At 45.8% G+C, this 19323-nt stretch overlaps 1 protein-coding gene across 3 annotated transcripts in view; it reads right to left on the bottom strand.

Annotated features, from left to right (window-relative positions):
* LOC142891864 (replication protein A 70 kDa DNA-binding subunit-like) overlaps positions 1–19323 on the bottom strand; it is a 36597-nt gene that overhangs the window by 11103 nt on the left and 6171 nt on the right. For all 3 annotated transcript variants that reach the window (XM_076031779.1, XM_076031778.1, XM_076031777.1), the window contains exons 7-13: positions 17257–17521; positions 14221–14323; positions 14062–14130; positions 11936–12128; positions 7382–7518; positions 6065–6213; positions 3850–3979 (exon numbers count right to left, since the gene is read on the bottom strand). In XM_076031779.1, coding sequence (XP_075887894.1) covers positions 3850–3979; positions 6065–6213; positions 7382–7518; positions 11936–12128; positions 14062–14130; positions 14221–14323; positions 17257–17521 — 1046 coding nt within the window. The remainder of the gene's footprint in view (positions 1–3849; positions 3980–6064; positions 6214–7381; positions 7519–11935; positions 12129–14061; positions 14131–14220; positions 14324–17256; positions 17522–19323) is intronic.

The raw sequence follows: 19323 nt of genomic DNA, 5'->3' as shown, positions 1-19323 counted from the left end.
GAAACGCGATATAAAAGCCTGAGAATAAAACGATGGAGGCAGAGAGAGCGAGCGAGAGAGAGCAAAAAAAACACAACCTTTTTTCTTCACACCACCGGAGGGTTTATCTCCTACCACGAGAGCAGGTCTCCAACAAGATGTTAGAATTAAAGCCAGAATTCTAAATGTGATGCTTTAAAATGCGTTCTAAACAAGTCGACGACCGGCAGCGGCGGGCCAGGCTCATTACTAATGTTGCCCTAAATGAGTCTATCAAAGGCTCTCTCTAGGACGGCGGCCAAACACACACACACACACACACACACACACACACACACACACACACACACACACACACACACACACACACACACACACACAGAGAGAGAGCAGTGGCTCAGTGGTTGGATGCAGCCCACACTGAAGGTTCCGCTGCTCTCCTGCATCCCTTCCTGAAGGTTGTGCGCCGGCGTCCCGAGTCCCTCGCGACCTCTGCGCATCCTGTCAGTCAGACTTAAAGCCCCCACCACCCCCCTCACCAACACCCCCGCTTCCCTCACTCGCCACTAGCTCAACACTGACTCACCCCGCCTCATAATCTGTCCACCCATCCATCCATCTAGCCGGCGCCCCATGCCACCCAGCGATAACCCTCCCCGAACCACTTACCAAGGAGAATTTTTTATTTTAATTAGGACATTTTCCCCCCGTAGCGACGGCCCCTCCTCTCCAGCCCCTCGACGCTGCGCTCCCATGTTTTCCGCCTGCTTGCCTGCCTCATCACATTTTGCAGACACGAGCAGACTGAGACGCTGGAAGGGTGGAAGAAGCAGAAGATGGTGGGAAGGCAATGGGGGGGCCGGGGAGGGGTGGGGTGTGGGTGGGGAGGACTTCTCGAGCACTCGCGCTGTCGGGAGACGCTGACGGAGGATGGTCGAGACGGAGGTCAGCTGGACGAGGAGCGTCCGGCGACTGCGTGGCTCCCCGAGCGTTTTGTCATCGCCTCTCTTCTGTGCACTCAGAAAGGCCTCGGGGGCCAAAGTCTTGACCTCACGCACGCCGAGGAGAACCCGCAAGAGTAGCATGACTAATGCCTCGGCCCCCCCCCTTACCAAAAAAAAAAAAATAAACAAACAAGGAGAAGGAGAAATAAATGCTCCCAGACACACTAACAGGGGAAGATACGGCCCGCGCAGGCTCACCCAAAGGTTCACACGCACAAACACGCCATTCTCAAAATAGTTGCAATTCTTATCACACCAAACCGCTGCGTCACCTTCTGGCACCTAAATGCAATTAAAATTTGTATGTGGAAGGGCAACCAAGTGAAAAGCTACTCCACATAATTGACGTGGCTGCACACGTCAACTTTAATGCTCATTCCCAAAACGCACACTCGCGCACAACACACACGCCTCACACACAAGCACGTGCGTGTGCGTCCGCTACATTAATTAGAAATGGCTCGTACACTGACGGCATGTACAAACACACGGACTCGAGGGTAAGTGTGTGTGTGTGTGTGTGTGTGTGTGTGTGTGTGTGTGTGTGGTAGAATGTCAAATTGGGTTCCTTCAAATAACGGGATAATGATTTGGATTTGGGCATCAATGGCAGATGGAGGGTCTCTGAGGATCCGCTACCTAACCTCTGCTAAGGTAAATCACACACTGAGCTGCGGCTGTGAGACGAAATGAAACCAAGGCAAAAGGCGCGGGGGCAGGGGGGGAACAAATGCAGCGGGTAGAGAAAGAGAGAAAGAGAAGCTGGAGCTCGTTAGAGCTTTTTCAAACTCAAGCTGCTTTGCTCAGTTCTGCCTGCACAGTTGTTCTGCAGGGACACAACTTTCTTGTCAATTTTGTCAATTTGCAGCGACCAAAAAGTAGCTGGTTGTTATTTTGTGAGTAAAAGCCAGAAGGTTTCTCAGTCAAGACGTTGTTGTCGATTATGGAAAACATTTTCTCGCGCGCACTGTAATATATTCAAAGTTCAAGCGTTAAGAAAGCGTGACTGCATTTCTTTCCCGTTGTTATCTGTAAACACCGCACCGCACACGTGTTCTCTACCCCCCCCCCCCCCACCCCACCTCACCTCCCGCCCCCAGGCCTTCTGTGTGTTTCCCCTGTGGCCTTATTCCCTTCTGTCCATCAACACCAATTTTTTTCCCCCCCCCAGATTTGAAATGTCTGACTCGTCTGCCGTCTTCTCGCTCCACTCTTTCACCCTCCTCTGACTCACACCCTGCTGATTTCCCTCAGGTCATGTTACACTCCATAGGCTTCTTCCACTTCAAATACATCATTTGACTTTTCTTTATTTTTTTCCATTATTTCTTGTTGTCTTAGGGTAAACAGGAAGAGCTGATGTGGAAGGCTTTCTCGGCCGTGGCCTCTAATTAAAAGTTGAGCGCGACCGCTGTCGTGTAAATTTAACTCATTATTTCAGAGGGTTTAAGTGGTTTACATTGTTCACGTCCACTCCAATTCTTGTGCAAAATCATCAATTATGGCCAAAAAAAACGCTCAGAAACGCTGCCTACAGTCTTACACGCAACACTTTTAGAGCTTCGGTGCTTTTCCGATCACAATGTGCCGTTTGGATCAGAAAGTCGGCTGTGTGAGAGCTTCAACTCTCATCCTCCCACAGCCAAAACAAGAGTGGGACGACTCTAATCCAGAAAGTCACAGCAACAAACAGCCTAAAGCGGCCTCTTGTTTACCCAGAGCGGAGGACCGACGCTGGATTTGTGTCAAGTCTAAATGATTCCATTCAAATGAGACCGTGAAGAGGGTCAGTCTCAGAAAACAGTCCTTGTTTTTTTTCCACAGAATACATTTGTTCCTGGTGCTTTCTTACGTAACAAAGCCTTCGGTATCGTGTCGATACCCTGCGGTTAAACAAACAGGTGACAGGCTCCGTTTGCGATGCGGCTGCTGAAAGTGAAATACGATTCCGCAAAACCCGCAGAGCGCGATCGCAAAAAAAGCCGCTGCAGCACGGCGGCGGTGGCAAGCGCAGGTAGTCGAACTCTTTCCGTCAACTCGACGGGTCTGTCTGCATGACAGCGAAACCGCAAAACTCCAACACCCTTTTCATTCTCTGAGACTTGACACCAAAAATGAATGTTTACAGAGTCTGCGCTCCGATTCTGTGAGATTTCTTCCCGCACTGCGCTGCCGGCGTGCCGACGTTGTTCATTCACTGTGTCGTTGCTTTATAAAAAACAAGCATTAATGAAATGGCATTAGTCAAAAGCAGGAGCAGGAGAGTGAAACTCCCTCTGGGTTCCTGCAGCGAGACAGAAAACGCACGTCCTTCTCTGTCCAGAATAGCAAGAGAGCTTCTCAAGCTTCCCTCTTTTGCATGAAGGATTTCTGAAGAAGAATCACGACGGCTGACTGAAGTCGCCTTTGTCACGGGAGATAATGAAATTTCAGCTCCACTTCATTCCGTGTGGCTGCGTGTTGGCATAAGATTCCATCGCAATTTGTCTTTGATTTCCTTTTTTTTCATGGTAACAACTAAATCTCACAAATCTAATCAGTTCATCAGTGACTTCTAGCAAATCCTTGTTCCAGTTTGAATGAAATACTTTCTAAGACGTTTCTTTAGAGATAATCTCACAAATGAGGGAAAAAGGAAATGGAAAAAAATGCTATAAACGTGATGAAACGTAATATATTTGTAATACAAACGTATGTCATGGTCACATTCGGTATTTCTGATGGATTTGTTTTTAAATTATTATTACTGATAGGGGAATGTTTGGATCTGACAACTAAAGACAGTGAAAGAAAAACCTTCACTCTGCTGTTTTGTTTTTAGAACTACATAGTTTGACTTGTAGTTTTGTCCAGGTGGATGCCGCACCTTTTCTCCGTGGCCCATTTTCTCATCTTTGACCTCGCTGAGTGTTTTCCAGTTGACCTTCAGTCCGCTTCCCGCAGACGTCCTGTCCGTCAGGGACTGGCTGGCGAGGGCATGGCCTTGGTGATCATACCTACAGTTTTTATATCACAGAAGATATGTGAAATATGACATGAATGGAGACATAAGATAGCAAAAGCAATGCAGGGATTCAAATCTAATTTAAAAAACACATAAAAACACATATAAATAGGAATTAGCAGTAAAATGGAATTTCCACTATAAGGGATCTTTAAGCACCAAATTCAATAGTTGAAATGGGACACAAACATCAGTTTTATGTTTGGGACTTTTACAATATTTAAATTGCACCTAAGGATCCATATTGCATAGTTTGATCTGATATTTATTGCTCATTTTCCAGACACTATAAAAAGTCTCAGCGCCTTCAGCCGGGTGCGATGCTGAAATGCTGCAATGAAGCGACGCCTCCTTCCGAACTAAACTTAAATACTTTTATATCATTGCTCTGGGTTTTTCATTTTCTGCATTTTTTTTTAAAGATTTTAAATCCACTTGACATGCAGACGCTGCAGTAGATCAGTCACAGCACCTTTTTTTTTTCCTGCCATCAATGAAAGAAACTACCTTCAGTCGTGACCGAATTAGCCCCTTAATCTCCAAACCGATTCACATCCACTCGCACTCGTATTGCTTCAATCTGTTCCATCTGCAAGGTGGCAACGCCTGTCACAGGCGTGCGCTTCCACTCATCAGTCCTTCAGTCCTCTGCATTGAAATGCCCCGTGCAAAGTTTCTTTAAAGATAAAAGATGAGTTAACTCCTCCATCTCTCCTTTGCCTGCCGACTATCTCGGCAGGCATAAAATCCTAATGCTGCCGTGCATCTCCCGCTCTCCATTACTGTCGAGCCGAGCGCCGCAATCTAATCAAGACATCGTCCCAATTCATCGCTTTCCTTCAATTATGGAAGCGCGCCCGGTCACAACAAGCCCACAAAGCGCCACATCACCGCGGGAGCTCCAGACCGACAGACTCTGTGCGTCTTTGATGAGCGCAGACCAAAATGTCCAAGTGTGAAAATGGAATGGTGAAACAAGAGCGTGCGCGTGCTCGTGCACGCTCTTGTCGTGTGCCTTGAATAGCATTCATTGTCATTCAATGCTATCGGTGTGTGTACACTGATGAGAGGAGCCAACAGCTGTGGAGATCAGGGTGGAAAGCCAGGGATTAGAGAAGAATGGAGGGAGAAATGAGAGGAAGGAGATCACTTTTATTTTTTTTTAGCTTTTAGCCCTTGAAATGTCAGGATGAGTTGCTGTATTGACCAGAGACTAATAAGAAAAAGATTTAAGCTGGAGCGACGGAGACTGCCCATCCTCTCTCCTCCTGTTTAACAGACTCTCTCTCACACACACACACACACACACACACATACATATATACACACACACGCAGGGAAAAAATCTCCTGCTCCATAATTTTATGTAACCGACATTAAGAGCCGAGACAGGAGAATAATACCCATAGGTGGTTACAAAGCCGCCGCTTTATTAACTCAAAGTTTGGAGCTGTGAGTCCCGTTTGGTGCTTTTGTTTTCCTCCTCTGGCCTAAAAATAATTCACAGCACACATCTAAACCATACGCTCTGTGCAGAATTGACACACACACACACACACACACACACACACACACACACACACACACACACACACACACACACACACACACACACACACACACACACACACACACACACACACAGGAAGAGAGAAAAAAAAAAGGAACGAAGAGTTGGAAAGCGCTTTAATGAGTCATCATTTGAAAACTCGCTCTGGAAGCCGCTAATAAGAAGCCGGTTTGATGCGGCTCCATCTTTCCGTGCACGTGGCGGCCGAGCAGCTCAGAACACCTGAAATATTCCTCTCCTCTCGCTTCCCTTGTTGTGCCGTGTGCCCAGTCCTGCCGGCAGTGGGGAGGCACATGCCAGCGTATCCACCGACACGTGATCACCGGCCTCGACGTTCCAACCCGCACATTAGTCACAGATGTGATTTGTCTGTAAGCATGCAGCGACTGCGGAGGGAACGGCCGTGATGGGAATGTATGTCTTTGCCTCCTGAGCAATTTGTCTGTATTTCTACGTGTGTGTGTGTGTGTGTGTGTGTGTGACACACACACACACACCGTGACTCACCAGGCCCGCAGTCTGAAGGCCTCTGGCAAGTCTGGGTTGACCATGACTGTTGAACTGAACAGAGCCGAGAGAGATCTGCCCCCAAAATCGGACAGGCGCGCCGCTTTGATGGCGACCACCGGATGCTCGGAGCTGTCAAACTTCTCCGCCTGCAGACGGAGGAAAGAGGGAGGAGTGATGAGGGAGGAAGGGGGGGAAGGTGAGTGTGAGGCTGGGTGAAGCAGCAGGAGGTGTCGAGCAGAGAGCAAGACGACGAAGGCGGACGGAGGTGTCGCCGCCTCCTCAATATTCATGGTGGTCGTCTCGTGGGCGAAGCCAGAGTGTTGCACGCGGCGCTACGCCGTGTGCTTCTCTAATTGGACGACGACGCACCAGTTCATGTAAAAAGTCATTTCTGGGTTTTTGGCAAAGAGGAGGGATTAGCTGCTGCAGATTGGATGAGCTTAGTGAAGAATGGCGCCGTTTCCGTGCGCGCTGGAGAGCTATTTAGCCTTTTGTCTCCAATATGGAGGGACTCAGCTACGAAACAGTTCTCAAGGTCACTCGGCGTGATTTGATGATCCCAATCACAGCTCAAAGGAGCCAATCCAAGGGCTGGTCAGGAGGACATGCCAAAGTTTTTTTGTTTTTTTTTTCTGGTCAATGGGGGAAAAAAAAGCAACCTTCAGAAACACATGATTTACTTCTGCCTGGTCTCGGCAAGGTGTCAGTCATTTAACGATGCCACTCATGACATCACAAAGGGCTAGGGTTGGGTACTGACTTACTACATTTGTAGCATCGCCTCACTGACAGTGACTCATCTTTTGGTACCAAATTCCGATATCCGAAAAAGTACATCTTAACGTCTGAAATTGTTTTTACATTCAAGAGGAGTGAACTACAAACTTTTGTTTAGAGTGAAAAATAGTGTCATGCCAACAAAGTCTTAAGTGGCTCCACTTCATTAGGATGGATCAAAATAGTTTTTTGTAGCAGCAAAAGAAGGGAACACAACCAACTTGACTTGGAGGAAATACTGATTCAAAACACCTGGTACCAAAAAAAAGTATTGTTCTGAATCGGCATCAAAACCAAGATCTCAACATTGGCATAATATCAAACAATTTTGAACTCAATTTTTCCCACAGAGGGCCGGCTCCTTGGACTGCATGTTTTAACGCAGAATCAAAATAAGGAAAGGATGGACTTTCCTCATTTCTGCCAGCGGCTCAAGACACAATATATTGGGAAAGGGAGTTTTGACTAAAGCTGAAGTCCATTTCCGTCAACTGGCTGAAGAGAGAAAGAACACAGGAAAGACTCGACCATCATTACCTCTTCTCCCCACAGTGTGACGGCCACATTTTTGCCCGTAGTGTCAACCAGGTACAGGGTCCTCTTGGAGACTTCTCTGCTGTTCCGAGTGGTGATTCGGCTCACGTCATCAGCACTCTTACACACTCCAATGACATCTGTAAACACAGGTGGGCATGCAGCTTTCATCACAGTGGGCCGACGCAGGACACCTCTTCAGTCGGAGGCCAGTCACAGATGCAGGGGATGGTAAGATCCCTCTACACGGCCCCATTGTGTTACATGCAGTCTCTCCAGGAACTCCTCATAAATAGGAGGCAGCGTCAGATCAGAGGCAGTAATGATGCGACACGACGGGAGTTAACAACACTCAGACGTCGCCAAGTCTGTTGCGAACACAGGCATGCTAACGCATGCACACGCACACACCCACACGACAGAAATGTCATAACGGCCTGGCGGACGACCAGGACGGCACTCCAAATCACAAGCTGAGCGCGCTCATTCCTCATTCATGTTCTCCCGTCGTGCGGCCTCATTCACAAATGCATGGAATGAGAAGGAGATGGTGCCGACATGGCTAATACTGGACGATGCATGAAGGTGGGGGGGGGGGGGGGGGGGGGGGAGCCAAGCGATCCCGTGTGGCCATTACTGCTTAACAGACAGGATCGTCACAAGGTTACTGGAAATACAAGCGACTCCTTCGGAGTAAATGAAGAAACACGGCACAAACGACATTCATCCCATTGCAAGGTCGACATGATGTGTACGGTGTGCGCGGGACGCATCAAAGGACGGAGACCTTGAGCGATACTGAAACAGAGTTACGACCCATTTGAATCCACAAGAAAACAAAAAGAGATTCAACGGGAGCTTGGAGCAAGAGAGCGTTTTCTCACTTTATGAATAACTTAGAGGCCCTTTGGAGTCGACTTGTAAACAAACAAAACTGGTGTTTACGCTCATTATCACTCGTTACGAAACACACTTTGCACATCCCTGGGATCTGGGAAATATGTAGAAGGCACCTTTCTTCAAGAAAAAAGACAAACCACTGCAAACTGTTGACAAAACCACACAAATCATCTGTCCTCATGGGCGACACGGTGGCGCAGTGTTTAGTGCTGCCACCTCACAGCAAGACGGTCGTGGTGGGTTTGATCCCGGGCCTGGGGGGGGCGTTCTGTGTGGAGTTTGCATGTTGCCCCTGTGTCTGCTGGGTTCTCCAGCTTCTTCCAAAAGCCCAAAAACATGAATGTGAGGTGAATTGGAAACTCTAAATTGTCCGTAGGTGTGTATGTGAGTGTGAATGGTTGTTTAGCTCTATGTGGCCCTGCGATGAATTGGCAACTTGTCCAGGGTGTCACCCTGCCTTCACCCGATAACAGCTGGGAGAGGCTCCAGCAGAGCTGAGACCCTGAGCTCAGGAAGAAGCGGGTATGGAAAATGGATGGACAGATCTGTACTCATTGCAATTTCTAACTTGAATTTCTGTTGTGTTTGCTGCTTCTTCTTACCTCTTCATTCCACATTTCAAATTAAATGCAATGGCTAAAATCACACATCAGCACCGCCGGCAACACAAACTCCAACCACACCAGCCATCAGGCTCGACTTCTTCTTTTTGACTTGATATTAGACCTGAACAGCATTTATTTGAAAATTGACTGCATGTTAAAATGTTTAAGTGGCCTATTGTACATTCGCGAAAGGACTTCTATATTCGGTGAGCCGCCAGCACTGCTAACCTGGTCATGATCAAGCTCAGACTGATGTAATTGTACACACAGATCACAAATAATTGTACCACAAATTTAGTAATGAACCCTCTGAAATTTGTTAAGTGACATGTATTCCATTTGCTCTCCGCAAACTAGTACTTGACTTCTGCGCTTTAGCTGAATGAACAAAGAGTAAAACAACACCATTTCAGTGCAGCGTTCGCCAGAGTTCAGTGGCGACCACAGAGTTTCCGCAGGACAAAAGCTTCTTCTCGGCACAACTAAAAAACAGCAGGACTTTCCTGAATCGCTGCTGCACAGAGAATAGAAATGCTGCAAGTGTTGACTTTCGCCACAAACATATTTCCTTTGCCGCCTCAATAAAAGCCTTGTCTGGACAGAATTACAAGTCCTCGCCTCAACCTCTGCAGCCTGTGCCGACCTTCTCCTCCTCTCCGCCCGCGCCTCCCTCGCCGTCTGCCTGCCTGCCTGCCTGCCTGCCTGCCTGTACCTTCTCAGGCCTCCTTAATTCCATTATGATTTAGACGATGTCGTCCACCTCTGAACTCCATTATCACGGCAGGAACAGGATGACAGTTCTCATTACCATGCTGTAATCCGCTTTTTAACAAACGCAGCGGTTGGGGGGGGGGGGACAACGCTGGCAAAACACGCCTCACCACTGGATGTGTGACCCCGCCCTCGCCCCTCTTTGCCCTCGTGCTGGGCGCCACAAACACACACACCTGCAGGTTAACAAGGTGGCGTGAGCCTTCGGACGCCGTCGCGTTGCACCCGCTGCTGTCCTCAACCCGTTTCATGTGCTCACAGTTTACACAAGTCTATTCACTCAATGCTCGTGGAACCGAACAAATCTTCAGCAGGTTCCAGCTTACTTGTCCCGCTGTGTGCAGCAGAATTTTGCTTTTGTGCGCCGTACTCCGCTTCTGTAGCAATGACAGCATGGATGTATCATTAAAAACTGGATACCAGGATGGCAATATGGTGGCGCAGCAATTCTTTCCAGTGGCCATTCGAGGTACTGCAGCCAAAAGTCCCATTTGGCCCAAAAAGCATTTTTTCCATAGACTGCAATACAAAAATAAATGCCTGTAAAACGGCTGACAGGATGCCTCCAACTTGAGACGCAGTTCATTATAAATCTTTCTATTATAAATATTTTGAGTCATGGACTTTAAAATCCAGAAAGCCCCTGAAAAGACATCACAGCATCGTACGAATTGTATCTCAGCTGCTTCTGATTGGCTGATGCATTCAGATGCATCATGTGTGTTACGGAAGCATGAAGAGAAGTGGCACTGATGTGCATGTTCTATGGGCCCATAGCCCAGAACCAAAACCTGACAGCGACAGGTAAATAAAAGAGCCAGTAGTCTCTGTAATTGCAGTAGACTAATTTGCGCTAGCTAAACCTCGCGCCAGTGAACTCTGCTAAACTGGAGGACTGGATGAAAATAGTTCAAATGGTCCCCACTGATCAATAGCACTCTGACTAACTTGGAAATGAGGTCCTATGAGGTCGCAGGTCAACTTGTTACAGGCAGGGGCATTAGGACACTTCCTGGTTTCATGCCCCCATACCCTGCTGACTGGGTGTCCTTTGCTCAGTTGTTTTGGCTGTAGCCTCAACATGCAATAAGCGAGCTCAAATCACAATACCTCTGGCTTTTGAGCCCCACTTGAAGATTCAAGTTGGCTGTTTATAAAGTTTGAGTTGTGTCTTGAATGCAATATTGCAACGATTTTAAACATTACATTTCACTGTCTGTGAGTTTCTGAAGATTTTTTTTGAAACTCCGCTTCGATTCCCCTTTTGAACATCGGCGAGCAGGCCGCCAGAGAGAGCGCAGTGTTGAACCGTCAGTTTCAACCCCAATCTATACTTGGACCGTCCCAATTTACCCGTGGCAGCGATAAGACATTCCTGTCAAGGCAGTGCAACTAACCTTCATGAAAACAGTGGACCGAGCATTACCCCACCCCCCCCATTTTATCGCTCACCTTCGCGATGTGCCTAAATTAACCTTCTCCTCCCTCCGCTGTCATTATGCGTCAACCTCACACGTGACTGACTGGCACATCCTCGTCGATTAGCCGCATATATATATTAGATTTTTTTTTTTAAACATCTCCATCTCAAACGTGTAATTGCTTGGGATGATTGAGCGGTGGGAGAGACGATCCACACGATAACCCAGGTGTTCTCAGCTACTCGCTCGAGTTACTTGGAATGTAAAGGCATGCTCGCGCTCCAGTATCGTACGGCGGAAAACTCTTCATTCTGGCAAGATAAACTTTCCTACTTTATTGAGCGTTGAACAAATTCAGACCGACGGCAGCCATGCCATCTCTCTGCTAGTTGCTGTCGACTTAAATCAGCTGAAGCGCAAGACATCAGGAAGGTGAATTGAGTCATTTTGCGGTGCGGCTTCACCCTCCTTTTTTTGTGCGATGAAATAATAAGTAAATAAGACTTCACAGATGTCTCGGTGCTGCCTTCCTCTCTTCATTTACTCTGCAGCACACTGAATCACTCCAGCTGTCTGAACGCACTTCCTCGTGTCAGGCAGAGCAGCAGCTCTGGATTGTGATTGAGCAATAAACTACACGCGGAAGTTAAAAAAAATGATCAGACGCATTTTGCCGAGTCAACGTGGAGCCAATTAGATCTCCGTGACTGCTTTGGAAATCTAGTTTTGTTTGAACATATCCTAATTCACTCAATGGAATCTGGGGTTATGAGGCTGAAAAACACTGAATGCTCATCCCGTGGGTGTCGTGCCCCACTGCACTGCACCGTGACCTGTTTTTTTCTCTCCCCATCTCTCACCAATGATAGCATCCTTGTCTCTGTTCTCCAGGTCGGCTATTTTCACAAAGTCGCAGCTCATTGTCGGGATGTCGTGGCTGTCGTCACAGGGCACGATGGATGAATGAGCGTGGAGGGTCATCTCGTAGTCATTATTCACTTTGCTGTACTGTTTGTTGGCCACTTTCAGCGTAGCCTTGGAGATGTAGTACACCTGCGGGAAACGGAGAGACACGTCAGCACGGTGTCAGGAAATTGGAGCCGATAAGAAAGGAAATGCCAAACGGCTCTTATTGATCCTGCAAGCAAAATTTTTAACATTGAGGTAATAAAACAGCCTCTGCCCCACAATGTTATATTTTTTTTATGAGAATGACAAAAAACATTAAATCTACCAAGATGTGGGTTTAAATCAGTCAGATAATTAGCATGATTTTAATTTAAAGGGATAGTTTACTAAGAAAAAAAAAAAAAAAAAAGGAAGAAGGCAATGGCTTGCGAGAAGACGGTCATTGTTGATCCATTCTGAGACCAACTCAACTGCAGCTTCTTCACGACACATCAGAACCAACAGTACAGAGACATTCAGGTGCGATCAGAACGGACAAAATCACAACCAGGCGATAATAAGAAACACATTTCACTCACTTCCCACTGACTGGCTCTGCCATGCTTGTTTCGTCCGCAGCACACTCTGATATTGCCAGGCCCCGCCTCCTCCAGCGCAGAACTGACGTCTGTCGCATTTCAGTGACTTCAAAGTCGGATCAAATCTGACTTGACTGTTCAGACTGGTGTCGCTTTGCAAAACGTCCGACAAGCATCTGATTTAAGACCAAATGCGAACGTGGCCTGGGTACAATTTAAATAAATGGATCTATTATGTGTGCATACTCTCAAGAGTACCTTTAAACAGCTGAGGGCCGCCTCTCTCAGTAACTCCCCCACAATCTCCACGCCCCCCGTATGCTCTCTGTCACTGCATCCCTCGCCTCGGTCTCCATCACTTTCTCCCTGGATTCACACCGCACGCAGTCGTGAACAGAATCGTGAACATAATGCGATAAGCATTCCGGCTCGTCACTCGCACCCACTCACTGCTCTGTCAATACTCCGAACACGGAAGGCCGCCGGATTTATTCCCTTATTTATCTTCGGAGGGCAGAGGGCACAAATTGGATCCGCGGCAGCATTGGGATTCGCCAGCGGTCGCAGAAGACCGAGTGAAATGACGCTTCGGGTTAATTGACTTATTAAGCTCTCAGAGCCACAAGGAGCTTTAACATGTGTTCCACCTGCCTGTAGTTGCACAGGTACACACAGGAATTTGCAAAGGTCACGTCTGAGACGGCAGGCTGCCGATCGATGCTTTCAGCACCAACAGCAGCTCTTTTACTTGCCCTTTTAAACTGATCCAAACCCTATTTAGGCTCAGTTCTGAATGACTGCCATCAAGCATCAAAATGGAAGTTTTTCCCAAAAGGTAAACGTATATTACATTAATCACTATAATGAGCATTCAACCTCGTTTTAGCATGAAAATTATGATGTTTTACATTCCAGTGAAGTCTGATATGAGGATTCGAGTAGCATATCACATAAAATGCTCATCCAAGGCATCCAAATCTTTCAGCATGCGTAAAGCAAATAGACCCATAACTCTGGAGTTGTATCCATAATATTCTATTAAAAATAAATGCCGGTCACAATATCCTCTATTAGTGCTCAATCTCCTTCATTGGACCGATGCCAATATTTTACTACTGATGCATTTCTTCCCTGGTTCCTAGGCTTTTTCTTTTTTTTTTTTTTTTATTTCTTTTTTTAAATCTTTATAGCCTTTAGTTATTGCCCGACTGCAGTTAAAATGTTTCTCTAATTCAACTTATAAAACACAAATATTAAATCACAACAACCTGGTCATAAAATGCCAGTATGATTTTTGGAACTATAAAGCCAAATCTATAAAAATGCAAACACATGTCCTGAAAAAAGAGAGAAACGCAAGTGTTTTTTATGTGTGCGTGCGTATGTATACAGGAGCGTCCGCTACAACTTATATTATTTCTGAGTGCAAATTTGAAAATACTGCCCCCTCCCCCGCAGCATTCTAAGTAATTGCCACTGGATGGTAGCGCAGCACTCACCTTGCCTTGTTCCACCAAAGAGTAATACTTGTCCGCCTCACTGTTGAAGGCGGTGATCTTGATTTCACCCTGGATACAAAAGAACATGTGTGTTTAACAGTCATGACCGACATGCAACATGTCAAAAAACATAATCCACCGTGTCCATTATTTACTCACACTCTCATCCACTATCTCAAAGGAGAAGAGCTTGCCCTCTCCTCTCGAGTTACTCCAGTTGCGGATGCTGGACTTGTTGGTGACTCGGGCTCTGATGGTCCACCTAGACACAGAGCAGACATCGATAGCATTGACTTGGAAGTGCTGGAAGTGAGTGTTGAAAACCTTACAGAAAGTCTTTGCTGACAGCGACTGGGAGGAATAAGCAAGCAGCAACTAAAAAGTTGCCATTCGTATACACACAAATCCACGAACTGGCCAAATAGCAAACATTCTGTGAAACTTTCTTTCTAAAAATGAGTAAGGCCTTTAAAGTTGACAGTGAGCGCCATCAAGGAGTGGCATCAGAGGGTCAGCACCGCAAAAAAGTGGTGCAGAGCCGCTTTTAGAAAACTTCCTTTTTTTCCCTTGTTGTTGTTAATGAGAATCCCAACTCAACTCACATCAGTCACCTCTGAGAAACACAACAGCGCGGAGGAACAGTTCCCCGGGAGGTTGAATGGCTGCCTTCTCAAAGTCTCCCGGTTGAAAGACAGAAAAAAAAATCTCACAGCTGTCTTGACAAAGACTCAAATGAGGCGTTATATACATCTGCAAACTCCTGGTTCCGTTTTTAACGACAACATGGTGCTTTGTGCACCCACATGCTTTTTTTTTAACAGTGTCAATAAATGTGCAGTCCTGGATATATGTGCCATAACTTTGCCTGCAATTAAATCTCCTATGATGAGAGCGACGGCAGCCCCGGAGTGATCCCTCTTCCCTGCTCAATATGGATAAGACTGCAGCGCCGAGGTTTGTGGCAGCCAAAGAGGCAATTACAGTCTGCTCGAGATGCTATTGCTTAACACCGACATAATGGTTTAGGAAAGCAGCTTAACGGCCCATTAAAGACCTTTATCACATCTGCAGCGTCCATATTTAATCAAGTGTACGGAGCCAGAACGTTCGTGTAATTTAGGGGCGGGGCCTGGAGAACAATCTGGCAACACAATATTCATCACCGTTCAATGATACAGATGCAACATTAAGGGTCCCATCTTAAGCTTGGTGCGAAGTGGCGCCATGTGCAGCACAAGTGTTATTGCTCTTTAAGCTCTTTATGCCTTCTAGCACACACGTCGTTGAAATAGCAATGTCACTTGTGCCCATCAGTGTGTCAGTCTTCAAGTACATAGTGGTTAGCATTGTTGGCACATTGCTATCTTGAGGTAGTAGATTGCGATTGCGCTGTTGACCGACCAAAACCTGGTCTAAAGCCAATGTTGCAATGTTTCACTGTTCACCGTAAGGGTGCATTATCAAGACAGTAACATGCGCCTACACAACGCCTGTGCACTCTGGTTGTTACACACACACACACACACACACACACACACACACACACACACACACACACACACACACACACACACACACACACACACACACACACACACGAAATATTACAAATAAAAGGATTACAACGTGAAAGATTATTATTGTGTAGGCAGGAAGCTTTGGTGGAATCCTGCTGTTACTGTAAATGGTCTGTTGCTTTCACTCCAGATCCGTTTCTTCTGAAGAGAAGCATTCGTTTCTACTACATGGCAAATGCGCCATCATAATAGCAATTTGCCAAGGTGCAAGCGCAACTGGCTCTTAAAGAGAACGGAAGATGACACAGTGGTCGGTCTATTGCATGTTACGCCAAAAACACATCCGTGATTAATGAGGAAATTGAGGACAACCCCTTTGAACCATGCGCCTGGCGCATCAACCATTTTTCCTCTTTTGAAATAGCCAAAGTGGATTTGGACATACCCTAAATTTTAATTGTGCCATGCACTTCAGACCATATGCTTCAGATTGTTAAAATAGTGCCCTGTGACAGCGGAAGCACGACCATGTGTACTTTCATTGCTAACCTGTTTTCTCGCCTCACACCGGCAGCTAAACCTCCTTTTATTGGCCCATCAATGCATTTAAAAAGGACAATTCAAATGGCAAATAGTGAATGAATATCAAAACAAGTATCTGCAAATAATCAATTAATTAAAAAAAAATCAAGTACACAGTTGAAAGAGCAGCACAACTTTAACCGTATCATTAAGCTCCATTTTACTTTCTGCAAACATGCGCCAGATTAGCTGATTAAGTCTTGTTTCACTCGCTTTAAGTGTTCCCCCCACTTCAAAGTTACAACAGTCATCAGTTTGTAACAACACCTGCAGGCACAGCTATCTTTACGGTGTGCAATTTTAAATGGCGCCACTTTATAAGAGCACAAACACAGCAAGAGAGAAGATACCCCAAGCATACTTTGGACAACTTGCTCAAGTTCTCCTGTAAATGCCTGGGCATCGATGGGGTCAAGGACAGAGGCTCATGCCAAAGCAATAGGAAGAGAGGAATGAAGGCCTGGAGGAAGGAAAAGTTGGTCTAATTCCCACCAGGCCGAAAAGCAAAAGCAAAACTTCATCGGAGAAACATAAAGACCCAACAGAAGCTGTTGTTACAGAGCCCATTTAAAGAGCAAGACTGGTAATTTCATGTCATTTCCATACAGATGGGCTTGCCAATGTGAGCATGTTTAAATCCACACATGCACTCATTAAAAAAATGCGCACGCATGCACGTGCGCACATGCACGGCCCCAATGTGCTGCTCAAAAATGACATCAATTGGAGACAGCATGAAAAGGGAATAGTTTGGCTGATGAGTGAGCAGAGGGCAAAAAGTAAATCAATAGAAAAGATGGACAGATCATACTGTACATGCAGATTTGAAGAAAATGAATGAATATACATTACCCTAAACATTTTTGATACAGAGCAAAAAAATGCTGCGCATTTTTAGTTAGTCATGTAACACAAATAACTGGTGTTTTAATGCACTATTAATAAGCATGCACTATAAATAAGCATCTGCTTGTGTGGAGGCAGCCATGATGCTTCACATGAGAGTCTCAACATTTCATCTGATATCACAACTATTTCACGTTGAAACAAGACACATACACCTTCAAATGAAGGCAAACACAACAGTTAAACTCACTTGCTTATGTAGGGGTTGAGGTTCGAGATAGGCAACACTTTAGTCATGGAACTCGGAGAGGTGCGGTTATCCTTCATGGGCGAAAACTTGGACTGTGAATCCATCCTGGGCGAAGACTTGGAAGGTGAATCCTTCATGGGCGAAAACTTGGAGGGTGAAGCCATCATGGGCGAAAATTTGGAGGGTGAAGCCATCATGGATGAATCTTTCATTGGGGATTTTTCCACGAAACCTCTTCCAGAACCGTGAGGAGAAGAATAAGTACCTGAAAATCACAGTTAATGGTAAGAATCTGGAACATTCCCATTAAACAAAAGCACATTTAACAGACCAGACAGTTGGCTTCATGTGTGGATGGAGCCTTGCAACAATCAAGCAAACAATATATTGTTTTTTCTGACTGCAACAAGGTACATGCTGGTTCTATAGCTCACAGTCAACTTGAGACTATATACTGTAATTTAAGTAAAACAAAAGTTTTTTTTGTTTTTTGTTTTTTAAAGTTGAGCCCACACTGAGGCTATGAATACGAAATTAATTTGCTCACACTAAAAAGCAATTGGTAAAGAGCCTACAGTACTTCATTAGGCTGAGGAATGTTAATTAAGCACTATTGGTTGTGCTGTTAACTGATCATATGAGCAGCTGCCAAAATGATAAAATGCCTGCAGAAGCTAAACTCTCCCCACAGATCTCTCTGTAGAGTTGCTCAATTCGCTGTTAAATCAGTTTGTGCCAGCGCATTTAATTGTGTTTTCCTCTTTGAGTTGCCAATCAACTATTCACGTCACAAAAAAAATGCACTCGTGTGGTTCAGTCATTGGTAAATAGAATAATGCGGATTGCGTTGGTTTGGAATATCTGTTTGGCAACTACCACTTAACGCAAGCATCGTGACAGAGAGTCAATGTAAATAACAGACAACGTCAGCCATTATTGTTGCACCCCTAATGCTGTCAACATATAAAGTGTTCCCTCTGGATTATTATGTAGCAGCAGGAGAAGAACCGCTCATTCAAATTAGCCACTAAATTACATGACATGGAAGCACAGAATCTATAGAAATACAAAACCAGTCCTAATACAACATAAAGGTAAACAATATAGGAACACAGAGTTCATTTAAAATATGGCCCCCTTGTTTACGACTGCAAATGCTCAACCTTTGTTTTAAACAACAAAGGACAAAGTCAGACAGTTCGGTCCAGCCCACAGAATCACATGGTGTTACCTCACCTCCCACAGTCAAGTAGCATCAGCCTAATCAGCAGGGATTCAGCCTGGATAGTTGGCCGTTAGAGATGCATTTTTTTTGCAACACCTCATGCTGGCATGGATGATCTGTTGTATTGAAAAATGTCTTTTTGATGGAAGAGTCCTGAGAGATAGAAAGATGCAGCTCTACAGAGACCACAAGGCCAGTTTAAGTTCCTGCTGTGGAGCGCGAAGCGCTCGCCTTCATGATATTCTCCTTTTGTGGCACTGGTGTGTACTTGAGTTTGTGAGTGTGTCAGTATGTTATGGTAAGAAAAAAAATACTCTGGGAAATGAGAAGAGGAGTAATTAACATCAATATTCATACACATGCAGTCGGGGTGGAGTGGTAGAGAGGAGGAGGACTGAGTGGAGAAGGAGGCGGAGACGACTGTGTGCCGAGAGGAGGACCGACAGGGCCTCTCACGCTGGATAGCTGATCGATGTCTGATGACTCTGGAGACCCTTGCGGACAGTGAATTGTGTTCCATGGAGAAGCCATAGAAAAGGACGAAGCGCTAAAATATATAAATAATTGAGACGCAATAGCAGCAAAGAGAATCCTATTAGGAGAGGAGTGCAAATGATGTAGGAAAACTGCAGGGACTGGTTTACAGTGTTTCAGAGAGTGCAGCTTTCTCTCTGGAATTTAAATATCATCGGCAAAGCATTTTAAAGGCAGTCGTTTTCAAGGAGTGCGACTTATGAATATTTAAATGGGTGGCTGCAAACCACCAGTGACAACTATATCATGACTCTTAACCCACTGCTGGAGGACGCTCCCTTTTTCCCAGAATACCAACGCTATGACTA

The sequence above is a fragment of the Nelusetta ayraudi genome, unplaced genomic scaffold, assembly GCF_046127955.1.
Source record: "Nelusetta ayraudi isolate G7.1 ecotype Tasmania unplaced genomic scaffold, CSIRO-AGI_Nayr_v1 ptg000033l, whole genome shotgun sequence".
Taxonomy (NCBI): Eukaryota; Metazoa; Chordata; class Actinopteri; order Tetraodontiformes; family Monacanthidae; genus Nelusetta; species Nelusetta ayraudi.
The sequence above is the reverse complement of the archived record's forward strand: the minus strand, read 5'-3'. Positions and strand labels throughout refer to the sequence as shown.